The sequence below is a fragment of the Vanessa atalanta genome, chromosome 14 (assembly GCF_905147765.1).
Source record: "Vanessa atalanta chromosome 14, ilVanAtal1.2, whole genome shotgun sequence".
In the NCBI taxonomy this organism is placed as follows: domain Eukaryota; kingdom Metazoa; phylum Arthropoda; class Insecta; order Lepidoptera; family Nymphalidae; genus Vanessa; species Vanessa atalanta.
Window position 1 is genome coordinate 4,138,322 of NC_061884.1, and position 15,528 is coordinate 4,153,849.

Here is a 15,528-nt window from a genome sequence, read left to right on the forward strand (position 1 = left end):
TTCGTACAAAGAAAAATCACCTTTGTATTATATATGACTATAGCTTCGTATAAAACAATCTAGATTTAGCCTTTTACTATATATTAAATATTACCGTATAACGAAAGTGATTCTCCGAAGCGTAAAATAATTAAATTTTAATTAAATGCAATTTAATTAAGAAATTATAACCACTATATAAAATAGCACAAGCTAATGATATATATTTATATTTACATATATTAAAAAAAAATCTTTCGACTTAAAAATTATTAGACCAAAACTTTTGTGAATTTGACAAGTAAAGTCTTTCAAATTTCAACTACGATTAAATTGTTATTATATGTGTATCATGCTTGGATACATTTTATAAATATGAAAGTTTTCTATCGGCGTTTCTGTCTATTATCTATGGCTAAATGAACTAAGAAAATTTTCAGTTAAAAATATAAGGAACTATTCAGAATTTTAGTCAATTAAATTTAACCGGCATGTAAAATAAAAAAATTAACAAACTAAATGATTGGTGAAAAATCAGAAATAAATCATTTAAATATATGAACGAAATATAATAGTTTAAATAATAGGTCCATCAAAATTAAAACTATACTAATAATAATCACAGACATTAATACCTCTACTTTACAACTATGTCAATAAATAAATTAATATTCCTAAAGACTTAATGTCAATACACAATATTATCAAAATGCAAATTCTGGTGCTTGAGGTCGATATCTCGTCTCCGACGTCTGCCAAGCATCATTGGCACGACCATAGCCATCGTCGCAGGAACCATACCCGCACCAACAGCTGCCATAACGGTTGAACTATCAAGCGGATTTTTGTGTCCAAATATTTTCTTTTTTATTACTTTAGTCTTAACTGGTCTTAACTGACTTGCGGCAACTTCCAAATCGTTTCTTAAATCCATATCCCTCTTAGATTCTTCTACAGTCTGAAAACTTCTTTCGACTTCCAATAAACCTCCATGCGACGTAGTCATATTTACTTGAGAAGCATCATCAGCTGGTAATACAGTAAGCGCTACAGCTTGGTGTGACACTATTGAAGGAATACCAGATTTATCATGAGGTGTTTCCAGTGATCTTTGTCGCTTTTTATGTCTGTATCCTTTCGTGGTTGATAGCAATACCCACTGGCCATCACCGTTTGGAGGTCTCGATGAGCGATCACTGTCAATATCGGATTCACCAGCGTAAACAACTTGAGTGGGTCTTCGTAGTGGCCGCTTTTGCATCGACGACTGGTGAAGTGCTTCGTATTCATATGGAAAATTAGAAGGACGAGAATCAGTCATGACAGAATCTGACATTCCGTAATACATTGATTCATCATTTGGGTAAGCTTCACCTTTATCGCAATTTGGTCTGTAGGGGCGTCGGCTATCATCAGTGGCCCAGGTCGATTGGAAGGTCTGCATTGGCTGTTGTTGTTGTTGTGGTTTATTTTTAATCCAAGATGGTTTTGAGGGTAGTTCTGTGTCATACTCTTGTGGTATATGTAATTTATTATTAATGAAACCGGGACGTGATAAAGTTGGTCTTTTTTGTGGGTACACGTAGCTACTCTCCATGTCTTGGTAAGGGGTATATCGATCATCATTAGAAAAATTGGTGTCTTCGTCTTCATTCCAGTAACTTGGCTTTTGTTTTTTCACATTTGGTTTCCATTTCGATATTTTACTCGTAGACCAAGCCACAGGTTCTAATGTCACCCAGCCATCTTTGTCGTCATAAGGATGCTTGTGTTGCTTTACTTTGAGACGATTCCATGACGTAAATACTTTATCATCATTATCATCTTCTTGGTTCGATGTAGAAGAAAAACGGTCCGATTTCACCTTTTGCTTTTTCAATTTTGCTGCTAATGCGGCTATAGCTTGCAAACGCTCATTAGAGAAGTCACTGAAATCTTTTAATTTATCCGAATTCCCCATGACATAATCTTCAAAATCTTCCTGAGGTCCTTCATTCTCAATAAATCCTTCTTGACAGGATGGTCCATAGCAACGTGGTCTACTATCATGGACATCGTCCATTAAATGCGTCATGAGATTTTTAATATCAGAATCATTATCTAATGTCGTTTCAGTAACATCCCACTTTTTGTGAATATCATCTCGTATTGGTGAAGATTCGAAGATCGTAATCGGTTCTTTTCCTGGAACGTCTAACTGATATGTTTTAAAATTTTCATTATTTCGTATTTCGTCATTTGGATTCCCAAGCGTCAAATGAATAAAGCAAATTTGTAGAACCACTATCAATTTCATTATAAAGATTTCACTTTCTTTCGTTCGCGTGTAAGCGCGCAGACAAGGCGCGTGTAGACTGAGCGCTGACGGCAACAAAACTCTACTGATATAGTTTTGATAGTAGATGCACAATAACCGCCTCCCCTGCTCTCTAATGCAATGGTAATTTCAGTTTGGTCACGACGAATGAGCGACATAATTGCACTGTGACTGTCGTTTGCTAGCGGCTTATCTTAATTGACTATCGCATCTCTCTCGGATCCCTGACCTGAGTCGCGGAGAAAACGTTTTTCATTTTGTACAATGTTTTCTCAGAACGAATAATACTGAAAGGTTTCACAGGCTTGAATTTCGAATTTATTGATTTTCTAAACAGGCTTTAATGTTATTTTCACATTTGAAATGATTTATTTTAAGCGATTATATCAAAATATTTAATAGTCTAATTGATAACGTTACGTTAAAACAAACATTCTAAACGAAAGTGAAATCCATTCGATTTATATTAAATATTATTTTATATTTTAAAATAGTTTAGCCTTTGGTTTCATAGTAATTGCATTGATGAATTAAAAAAAACTATAGTCATTGCAGTTACTGCGTGCAGCTCTCTCCCCGCAATAAACCTATCATTTGATCAACTTCGCTCTAATTGTGTGATTTTACCTGCCAATCTCGCAGGCCGCAGCTATTTGAAAATAAACAGCACTTGCATACCAATTATAAACAAGCAACTTTGTTAGGCGATAAACATTGACACATTTCATATTCACATATTTATAATAAAGTGAGATAAATTTTATAATAAACAAAAATTGTAGTAACAAGAAGATGAATTTTAAAAATATATAATTACTTTATTAACATACGAATATTAGTTTACATAAGAATTATTAATATCAAGGCATAAACAAATAAGAATAAAAAAAGTTAAATCGCTTGGAATGATAAAAAAGTATGAAATGGTAATAGTAATAAATATTCATTCATATAATTATCAGACTAAGAAAATATATTATCCGTTATATTTTAAAACCAGAGAGTCGTTATGGCGAATGCTTTAATCTCAAGAATTATTATCAGTCCAAATTGAATAATTATTATAGATATCTTTCGAGTGAGAAAGTGCGTTCATTGATAAATCTAGTAGGTTATTTGTTTCATAATTTAACGCTAAGATCTCAATAAAATAGCTTGATGAACGTAAACCAATAGATGAATTGTATTAAGCTCGTAAGAGTACAATCTAACACAGCACACCTATATACTATATAAAAATATATTGTTCGCTTATTTACTTGTGAAATATAAAATATGTTCGGTAATATTTATGCGAAAACGTCGAGAGAAGCAGAAGTGAGATTAAAATAGTGAACTGGAAGAGTTTTAAGTTGTTTAAATTATATTAAAACCGAGAACCATTCACATAGTTCGTGGTTACTTTCAAGATTACACGGCTACATGCAAAAGTTCAATTTGTGACGAATTAACTATTCAATTCGAAAGGCATAGGTTTTTTTAACAAATGGAATTTGTTTATGATTTAGTTACATAAGATGTAATTCGTAAAATGCTTTATTACTACTTTCTCCGTTGGGTTTATACAAACGTACTGACACAATAGTTTTATTTTTAATACGAACAAATGAATATTTAATGTTACACGTGCGGATATTAAATTCGCGATAGTGGCATAATGTATACAAACACGGGAAGCGTTATATTAACTATTTATCTATACTTATATATAATTCACTAGCACTCCACCCCGGTTTCACACTGATGAAATTTATTAATAAAGCAAATTATATGATATTTACATAATTTATACCCTCTAGCAGACATAATGTCGCGGCATAAGAACCAGATGAACGTATCTACAAAAAAATCAAAAAAAGTTTTATTTCATAAAACGGTTCACAATATAGTCCTTAATGAATTGCCAAAACGAGGTAACGGTAAAGTCAATATTTATCAAATTCCAAAAAAACTAAATAGCTTCAGAATAATTTTCAATGGAACCAGAAAAACGTATTATGAATACCGTTTAAATAGTTCTAATTATCTTCTTACCTCTTTAGAGCTATAGGAACGTATTTCTAAAAACAATGTTTTTATGATTAGAATATAGTTCGTTTGGCAATATTATACGAACCATAAGAACGTAAAAGCTTATACGTTGTTTTGGTCATTACAAAATTTTGTAATGATGCTTATTTTAAAGAACCAGAGTAACATTTGTGTATTTACGTTGTATTGGCACAAACATTTTTGTTAGATAAATAATACAATCAATGGCCAAAACGATGTATTACGATTTACGTTTTTGTGGCAGTACTATTTTGTTCGATTAGTATTATAGTCCATTGACAAAATATAAACTTACGTTAATTTGGCATTTAAAAGTTGATGTAAGGTCTCAACGAGTAGAAACACGCAGTGCGGGGAGCCCCCTGATTTGAAGTTAGGACACTACTTTTTTTGCTGTTACTTCGTAATAGTGATTTTAAGTAACAATAATACTGTGATTCAATAAAATGAAGAAAAACAATAGAAACTGGAAGATTTTAGAATCGTTGAAACGAAGAGAACCATCTCAGGTTCGCGACGAATTCCATCAGATTTTTGAACAGGTGAGTTATCTATCTATATTATACCTATATTTTAGTGTTGACTTTTATTAATTTGCATTAAGCGTGCTGTTGTAAGGGTTCGATTCCTAAGTACGTAAGGTTAGTGTAAAAGAGTTTGAAACCGAATAATACTAATAATAATATTGTATTATTTTTATTATAAAATGTATGTAATTTACGATTTAAATTTATTAATATTATATAATCAAACCATTTTACTCATTAGAATCAATATTAAGTACCTATACCTACAGCAATGATATTATTTTTTTTAAAGTTAAATATATTTGTATCGTTTTGTCTCAGGAACCAACTCATTCAATCGAAACCATTTGCAATGCTGCCGTTGAAGAAATCAACAATTGCTTAAGCCCTTGTCCTCAACCATCCTTTAGTAGATTAACGACAACATTAGAAAATGATTCTCTCTCTGTTTTTGACGAGCTTGGACCGTCACCCACAAAATTATTGACATTGGAAAATGTGTCACTTATTGATTTAAATGATGATTTGTATTTATCACATTCGAGCAATGGTGGCGAGCCTGCGCCAGATGAATGTATATTGTCATCAAGTGATTTTTCAATTTCAGAAACAAGAAATAATGTTCAAATAAATGACATTATGACCCAAAACATTCCTCATTCTAGTAATACTCTTGATACAAACATAGAAACGAATACTACCGATATTGCTGGGGTTCAGTCTGTCATACCTGGTCTTCAAAATCGGAAACGCCAGCGACAAATAAATATTTTCTAAAAAAAGTGGAGCCACAGAAAAGGAAAAGGTATGTCAAAAATTCTTTTTAGCAACATTGAGTGTCTCAGAAACATTTGTGAGATTTTGTTTCAAAAAATTGACTGAAACTAATGTTGTTGACGCTGATAGACGGGGAAAACACGTGCCTCATAATAAAAAGTCTGAAGATACCAGGCAGTTCATACGAGATCATATTAAATCATTTCCCCGAATGCCAGCACACTATTCCCGAAAAGATACAAAAAAGAGTTCATAGACCAAGATTTGAATGTAGTCAAGATGTACGAGCTTTATATAAGTAAATGTTGTGAAGAGCAAAGAGAACCTGTTGACATAGCTTATTACCGTATGGTTTTTAATAAAGAATTTAATATTGGTTTCTATAGACAACGAAAAGATTTGTGTGATAAATGTTTTACTTTCCAACATTCAAACGCAGAAGAAAAAGAGAAGCAGAAAGAAGAATATGAAAAACATATAAAAAGAAAAGTTACTGCACGCCGACATCGTGATGAAGCAAAAATATTAGCACAATCTGGTGATATACATTTCGTTGAATATGACTTGGAAGCCATTTGTAATTGCCCTTCATCATCATCTAAGCTAATTTATTACAAACGGCGAATTGCAATTTACAACTTTACTATGCTGGATTTTGACACAGAAAAGCGTAACGTTTTCTGTTATTGCTGGCACGAAGGTATTGGAAAAAAAGGGGCTGTTGAAATCGGGTCATGTTTGTTGAAATATCTGAAAACCAAAGCTGATGGTAAACCAATTGTATTTATGTCAGATACATGTGCGAGCCAATGTCGTAATGTATATATATCAGCACTGCTACTGTACTGCGTTGAAGCTTTCAATATACCAGAGATTAACCAAAAGTATTTTGAACCTGGGCACAGTCAAATGGAAGCAGATAACATCCATGCAACTATTGAACTGGCTAAGAAGAATATACCTTTATTTCATCCATCTGGATTTTATACAATTATAAGAAAAGCTTCTCGAAAAAATCCATATGACGTCCATGAAATGGGAACAGAAGACTTCGTAGACATTAAATACCTAAAAACTATATTAGTTAAGAATGCTAAAGTGGACAGTGATGGCAATGCTGTCAACTGGTTAAAAATAAGATGGCTGCAATATCGTAAAGAAGACAATAAACATATATATTTTAAATATGATCTGGAGGATGATGATTTTAAAATGATTAAAATTATCAGAAGAGGCAAAAGACTACCTGTGGAACAAATCGTGTTGAAAAATGCATATGACAAACCCTTACCCATTTCTAGTGAAAAGTATGACGATTTACAAGACTTATGCAGACAAGGCATTATTCCAACGCAATACCATGATTTTTATAAAGGGTTTTCAGTTGGAACTCCAACAACAGATGATGAAGATAATTAATATTTTACTAAACTCTGATATGCTGATTACAGGTTTTATTATTTAAATTGTACTATTTTATTTCAGTAGTAAATAAATATTATTGATTAATTGCCTATTTAATTACTCATTTTATCACTACAATGACATAGACATAATATAACTTAACTTCACAAATAACGTATTTAAGTTTGATAACAACATAAGTTTGAAAATAATTAAGGGCCACAATAACGTATGTCAACCGAATTTTAAATATATATATATTGAGTCTATGTAAACATATATAAAGAAATAATTACTATTTTTTTTAAAGCTCTAATAGTATGGCTATACATAGAAAAAATGTGTTTTTCCCATACTAGTATTTTATCTGTATTAAAAAGCTGGTAAAGTGTAAATAGCGGAATTTTCACAGTATTTTTGATTTCCTGTAAAATTGAGAAAATGTAGATACGTCGATCTGACTCTTACACCGCGATGTAGCAGACCAGTGAAAAAAGACAATTCAATCATTAGTTTCGGAGACTATAACTTATATATAAATAAAATTTTTTTTACCTTTTTAAGGTGATGGTATCGTACAATATTGTACCATAACATTTGTCAGTTAGCCAATTCTGCTTTCAACCGAAACAGCTGCTTTTTGTTTTTGCCTTTAATAAATCCAAGTCAAAATATAGTTCGCTCAAATACAAAGCGTATACAAAATACAAACGCACCTTTGAATCGTCATTTTACAAGATTGTATTAAATGTAAAGCTGCTAAAGGAATGGAGATTATATCGAGAAGAACCGGAAAAAAGTAAATAGATGGTAAATTAAATGGTAAAGGTATATGAATTTAATTTAAATATCCTCCTTATGAAAAGGAATACTAACTCCACTTATTAACCATCTCGATGTAAATACATGGACATAAACCTATATGGGAGAATATAAATAAATATAATATCGTATGCGTTTTCACTTTGAAATGAAATTAAAATAACATAAATCACATTTAGGTAAATCACAATATCATACTGTAGACATGACCATCAAGATAATCTAGACAAGTTGATTATAGTATTAAGTACGATTTCTTTATAATGATATGTTTATACAAACATTGTATTTTAAAAAGTAGGTGATTTTGTATGGGTATGTTCGTAAAAAAGTTTATTTTAATTTTATTTTATAGGTATTGTAAATGTCCTATTATTTAGATATTTTTTTTTATCTCAATAATATTTTGATATGTGATAGTAGATTTAACAAGTATATATGTTAATATTTCTTATAATAATTGATAAATCGATGCATTTAAGGGCTCGTTTACGCGAATTGGAACGAAATGACTCAGTGGCCAAAACCTACAATTACAAGTTCAAACCTGAGCAAGAAAAGTGCTCCGCGGTGAATGAAACAAGTGCGTGAATTTCCATGTAACCGTGTAACGGATGACGTCCTATCGAAACCGCATTATATTAGGGTGGTGGAATAAACTTATCAGTGTGACATTTATCGGCTGTAAGGTACAGGCGACAAGGATATTATTTATTATTAACATACCAGATAATTACAAGTACGTGCAGCGTATTAGCCTTTTATAACCGGAAAATGCTGCTTATAACCCAGATATGTTCTTTTTTTTTTCATTTTTATACAGAACGTCCGCTGCTTGACCTAAACAATAATCATTTATGAATTTTATTAAGTATAACTTAACTTAAATAAATATATTCATATCAGTCTAGCAAAAAATATTTTTTATTTCTTTTAACCATAAGAGACAAAAGTTAAATTAGCTTAAATTAGACCCGATTAAGAGAATGGTTGAGTGCTTATATTGTTTATCTACTATTATATGTATATATGTACCTATCTTCCTAACCGATGTCAGTAACGGCGGTCATTTTTCAAAGGAGGATATTCAGAGGCGCGAGATAATTTTTCTTTCCGTTTCCATATCGTATATGGAATAGTATATAAGTACTTTATATATACGTACGATGTGTAATATAATTCGCTAGTTGCGTTTGTATACAAACATTTAAAAATCGATTTTCGGAAACACATGGTTTTTCAGAAAAACATAATCACCGGATTGAGAGATGAGATCAAAAAACACGTGATTTCGGATTTGCAATTACTTGGATTAACCAAAAGTTGGATACATTTTACACGTAAATACTTGGTAAAAGAAATGTATTACTCAATCCACGTAACTATTGTTCCTAGCCGGTCACGGTGCTACCTTTTCTCTATCTGCACTCTCTTATTTAACGCCCCGCAGTTCCTTTATGCTTTCTAAAACTTACAAAATTAGTTTCGATGACAATTTCTTTGATTTCACTTCTGTGGCTTTGTTATTATGAAAAAGTGGTTGAATTTACATTTTTAATTTTAAATTATTAAATTACTTATTATTAAAAAACTGGTACTGTTCAAATTAACAAAATCTGCAATTATAATTTTATTGTCTTATACACGACAAAATATGAAATACCATACTCTTAGTACAGTAGTTTAGAGGAAGAAGAAAATTGTATAGCGATACAATAGCAAGGAAGCCTTCCGTTTCTTTTATCAATGTAAACATATTATATGCATCGGTTGATTTCAAACAAAACAATTGGGTGTCATTATCGATAAATTGTATTGTTTCCATATTCATTTAAATGAACTATATATTCATATTATTTCCAAACATTGTGATTACACAATACAAAAATATACAATTGGGTAAGTACCACCCACTCATTACCTACTATACCGCCAAATAGCAATTCTTAGCATTTTTGTGTTCCGAGTTGTAGGGTGATTGGGCCAGTGTACAGGCATAACAGACATCTTAGTTCTATGGTTTGGTGGCGCATTAGTCAAGCAACGAATTGCTAAATCCTCCAACAGCACCAATGTCTATGGCCAGTGGCGACCACTTGCTGCCAAGTGACCCATTGATTATAATGGCTTATTAAAGAGTGGAGTTCTTATTAGTTGAGGACAAATTAATTTAATTTTATATAGTTATTTTAACGATGCATTTTACTTGAGAAAAAGAGTACCTACGAAGATTCTAGCTGGTTATACGACAATTTAAAAGTGCTAATAAGAACAAAGTTACATTTACAGGCCATATTTTTTTCACGGTACCTGTTTTAATATCTGTTTATTAAAAATATTTAAAAAAAAAAATACTTAATGTATTGAATTAGTAGAATCGGATTTATTAGATTGCATCGATGACAATACATATTTTTACTATCCCTGTAAATCTTGGTTTTTGTTAAAATTTTTCTGCTTTATAAAAATGCCTATTTTCATAAAAATACATATATGCATATAGTAACATCAGAGATGTACTGAAAATCTGTTTGGAAAAAAATTCAGATGCTATCCCGTTAATGTTCCGTAATCATTTCATTATATGATGTAGTTAGACCGAAGTGCTTTTTCTTTTTATTTTCAATAAATAAAACCCGTCTATTTCCTCTTACGGTAGTATCAACAGTTAGACTTTAACTCGTGTATAACTGTTTACTATTATCTATAGTTTTTCTAGTTCACTTCTTACGTATCCGTCACACTTACTGTAGTTGAGCGCGGTTGCATCACGGCCGTAAAGTTCGAAAGCGTAATGGCCCCCCGTTTTATAATAGTAACAAAGCACTTTCCTCGATTTGCCTAAACATTTTACTGAGGTGAGGACAGAGGAATGTATAGAGTTGATTTTCTATACAAACATAAAATCATTAAGTATACATTATTAGGACATTATTGTAAATTTTGTAATGATTTATACACTTATACAAAAAATAATGATCATTTTTTTTCACGATAAATATTATCATTATTTATTGTATCAGAGAATAAGTTACAATCATAATAATAATAAAAAAAACACATTACATTATTAGAAATTCAAACTTGAACATAATAGATAACAATCAACGTCCCAAATTTTGTCAATACACAAAGTTATCGTAAAAATTCAACATACTTATTACATAACATTTAATGTAGACACGAGAGACACAAAATGTTAAAAAAAAAACAGTAATATAATGAAGCAAGTACGTAACATTAAATTAAAAGTGTATACAATATGAATTATTATCATAACTATTAGTAATAGTCAAAGCGACTCCACAGCGTTGCGGTCGTGACGGTCAAGGCCCGGTTTCACTTTTTGCTACCAAAACAATTTCACCGCTCTCACGTTCACAGCCTCAGTGATTCAGTGAAAAGACGCTGCATTTGACTCGATGCTTACGAAAAAACAATTGAACTGCGACCGACAGAGTGGAATGACCGAGCAGAGATATTTTATGCAATTTGTGTTGCAACTTGTAAAATATATGTTATTTTAAGGCCATTATACCGCTAGGCCAAGTGATTTTAGTAATTTTCATAGTTTTATGTCATATGAAATGTTGTTATGGGGTAATGTCGCAGATATTGAAATTGTATTGATTCTGCAGAAAAGAACTATTCACAATATTAGTTCTAGGACATCATTACGCGAAAATTTTAATGAAATAGGTCTATTAACGGCAGTTCACAATATATTTATCTTATATAACTTGTAAACCCTGCTTTCCGCTTGCATATGGTACTCAGAACGTTTCAGCCAATGGTATACCTACACATATATGTATATTTATATATAACAAGATAAGAATGCTAAACCTAACATTTAAACATAGGTAACCATTATATACAACTATATTATTTACCAAAATGTAATAAACATTAAAATTACCATATTTAAATATGTACGTAAGTTCTAGCTGAATTCGCGATATCATCCGCGTAAAATTTAGCTTGTCACGAAAATCCATTACCATCATTATATTTTTAAGCTTAGGTTATTTTATAATAATAAAGCATATTTAAATTATAGATAAAAATATATAACTTATTGGGAAGCAAGATGATTCTAGTGTGGAGACTGTTGGCCTGCAATACAAAAGTTTGAACACACGCTACGCACCTCCGAGTGTTCAAAGTAATGTCTTCAGTAACTTCAACCAACACAGGTGGCCATAGTCCACGACCAGCATGGTGGACTATGGTCACACTTTTCCAATACTGATCAGAAGCCACAATAGCTGATATATTTAATATAATATAATATAATAAATAACAAAATTTATTTAAAAGTTCGCTTTATTGAAAAATACTTTAATATTTATTAAGTTCTATCCAGAAGTTATATTAAAACCAACTTATTTGTATATTTTTTTAATAACAACATAGCGGCAAATAATGTTGAAGTTGAATTATTTATAAGTTAATAAATGACGTGTTTGTCAGAGACGTCATTAGAGAAAAGTAATTAGCCTTAGGTACGCTTATAATTTATGAGAAGAGATGAAAAGTGGAAAACTGAAAATGTCTGCTCTTATCAAGAACTGAGGCCAAAGTTTAAAAACTCGTAGAGCAGCTTTTTCATTCAAGTGAACTTTGAATGAAAATACATTAATAATTTTATATTACAAACAAGTGTTTTTATTAAGAAGTTTATTGAAAATGTGTTGAAGTTAAAAAATAATATGGAATGTTAATTAAATTTATTTATAAATACACAAAAAAAATGTACTTTATTTATTTTGTAATAATTGTAGTTATTTGAACCGCGTATTGAATCGTAATGATTCAATAATCTAAAAACGGTAACTAATTTTAACCTTATTTTGTGGTTACGAATAGATAAAAGCGACATCTATGCCTCAAACCTTTTACTATTAAATAATTTCGAATTTTGTTTAGCGCCATCTAGGTTATACGGTTTTAACTTAATACAGTAAGGTTTTAACAGATGTCACTGTTTCTCGAATTGAAATGTGTACAATGTCATCTAGCGGTACGTTACAGAACCAATTTATAAAGTTCAAATAATAGTCCAGTCACTTACAAATGTCTATAACATTTGAAAATTGGCGAAATAATCTGTGCCTTCTTGGCACAAATAAAAGCCAGAATAAAAAAAAAACATTTGAAAATGGAAATGAACCGAGACTGCTGATTTATGTATATGTTGTAGGAATGGCTATTGGCTCACAAAAACTTAATCTGAAATCGTCGACCTCGATTTTTTGGGCGTTCGCCGCCATCTTGAAAAAAGGGTGAATTTTGTTTTTTTTTTTTGGCCATAACTCGGTTGTGAGTGATACGAGCATTATGATAAGATACTTCTTAGTGCTTAATTTACGGTCTACAATTTAGATCCTTTATATTTTAACCCACTATTGATGTTTATTGAGATATCGTGCGCGAACGTTTCTAAACAAAATATAAAAAAAAACAGCTCTCTCGGTTTATTTGCTTTTCTCGGCTTGTTTTTTGTACATCATGACTGGACTAGAAGCCAACCGACTTAAAATATTCGAATATATTGGATCTTATTCAAGGTATAAAATTATAAAAGCTTTTAAAAATGAAAACCGTTTTTTTGCGAAATACGTTCATAATTTCCGACTATAATTAGTTAATAGTAGATTCTGATTATTACGAAAGGTTTTGGTGTAGGCACAAGTAATTCATTCATAAATAATAATTATGTCATAAGCGTTAAGTAATAAGGTAGTATATGAAATATATATATATTAATCCAATGATATTTTACTAGAACATCATTGTATGTATGAATCACTCAAAATTATTTTGCATTTACTCTTGGTGCTAGTATTTACTATATAGATTACAATCTAATTACGTCAGGGAAATTTCTTAAACTATAATTTTCAACATTTATTCCTTTTTAATCAGTTCTATTAAAAGCTTGTACCGATATAAATCTTTTAATATTCTTTATTTCTCATAGAATCTCGTGTCCGTGAAATTCCAAGTACAAGGAACGCACATAATTTTTTATCAAATTATATGTTTTACAATTTGATAATTTGTAAAATATATTTTTTTATGTAATTGGTTGGCGGACGAGCATATGGGCCACCTGATGGTAAGTGGTCACCACCGCCCATAGACAAAGACGGTGTAAGAAATTTTAATCATTCCTTACATCACCACCAACCTCGGGAACTAAGATGTTATGTCCCTTGTGCCTGTGATTACACTGGCTCACTCACCCTTCTAGCCGGAACACAACATACAGAGTACTGTTATTTGGCGGTAGAATATCTGATGAGTGGCTGGTACCTACCCAGACGGGCTTGCACAAAGCCCTACCACCAATATTAAAGTACTAAAACTGTTGACTGGTCTAAAGCAATATTGTATTAATATGACCGTTGTCGAGATAGAGAGCAGAGTCGAAATAACATTGAAATAAAATGTATCAATTAAAATGTTAAAACATAGACTGGCACAATTCTATAGCTTATAATCTTTAATTATGGATTACCCATTTTTCTTATTATTTGATAGGAACATTAGAAACATAAAGCGATTATATCTAGTCAATTATCAGAACCAATTAAATATTTTAATTTTTGATGATAATTTTATTTCGAAAATCGAACATACAATAAAAAACTTTACTACCGTGCAATCGCGTCATAGGCAAGAGCGTTGTTACCGGAACAATGCATTTATTTTTAGGGAAGTAGAACAAGCATCATTATAATAATAATAATCATAACAATATGACATAACGTGCCACTTGCTCGCCAGAGTATGTCTAAGCGTTTATTGTTTTAACCCATTCAGTGCGGCGCACATTATCGTCGTATCTAATTTTATTTAGGTGCGGAAAATGCCGATCGTAAATAGTTATCTAGTAGTAGTTTCTTGATATTAACCAAAAACGAATGTTATTATAACAAGAAAGAAGTTTTATTGTGATTTTTCATAATTTCGGATTTAATTAAACCAAATTCATAGCAGCACACTGAATACGCAGATCAGCGAATAATTTTATGTTCACGAGATTGATTTATATGTAGATAGAAGTTAGATAAGTTTTGTAAGGTACAATATTATAAACATGAAAAAGTAAATCACAACTAATTTTTGAAAAAAAATTATTTCAATATCTTTATAACAATAAACAAGTTATTTAAAACATAGCATGCTAAGCCATGTCATTCCTTAATAGATAATATTATAGAAATTTGTTCTGCAATGGAATCACCTGGAAAGATTTTAAAAAAATTGAGTACCTCTCTTAGGTATCTATTCCACAGCACATCAAGGATACCTTTTTATTTATTTTAAGTTGATACGGTATTGTTATAGTTTAATTTATTTACTCCTAGAATAGTGTGATCGTTTGACCGAGCTAGTCTTTCATATTCACAATCAACCAAGAGGAAAATTGTCTCTTTATGTCAATTTGTCACAATAACCTTACTTTCACTCAATGAAAGGGATATTGTACTTCTAAGATTTCCAATAGGTGAATATCTGACTTGTACCCTTATAATACTAGGTTCCAAGCGCGGCTGCGCCCGCGTTAAAGAGAAAGGAGTAGGGAGCAGGTTTTAGGTATATTTTACGAGATAAAAAGTATTGTATGTATGTGATATTCTA

At 31.1% G+C, this 15,528-nt stretch overlaps 2 protein-coding genes across 2 annotated transcripts; one reads left to right on the forward strand and one right to left on the reverse strand.

The window, feature by feature from the left end:
- Window positions 1-667: 667 nt before the first annotated feature.
- LOC125068974 lies at window positions 668-2,275 on the reverse strand. The gene has a single exon (XM_047678380.1). The coding sequence runs from the start codon at window positions 2,273-2,275 to the stop codon at window positions 668-670; it is 1,608 nt and encodes a 535-aa protein (XP_047534336.1).
- Window positions 2,276-4,794: 2,519 nt separating this feature from the next.
- LOC125068975 lies at window positions 4,795-5,652 on the forward strand. Its single transcript, XM_047678381.1, has 2 exons — window positions 4,795-4,890; window positions 5,197-5,652. Exons 1-2 carry the CDS (start codon window positions 4,795-4,797, stop codon window positions 5,650-5,652), a joined length of 552 nt encoding a protein of 183 aa, XP_047534337.1.
- Window positions 5,653-15,528: the final 9,876 nt, after the last annotated feature.

What these genes read in the sequence shown, in the direction of transcription:
- LOC125068974 (XM_047678380.1), bottom strand. Translation starts at nt 2,275, where the DNA reads ATGAAATTGATAGTGGTTCTACAAATTTGCTTTATTCATTTGACGCTT.
- LOC125068975 (XM_047678381.1), top strand. Translation starts at nt 4,795, where the DNA reads ATGAAGAAAAACAATAGAAACTGGAAGATTTTAGAATCGTTGAAACGA. An exon ending in TCCATCAGATTTTTGAACAG is followed by an intron (nt 4,891 to 5,196) that starts GTGAGTTATCTA and finishes GTTTTGTCTCAG; the next exon opens with GAACCAACTCATTCAATCGA.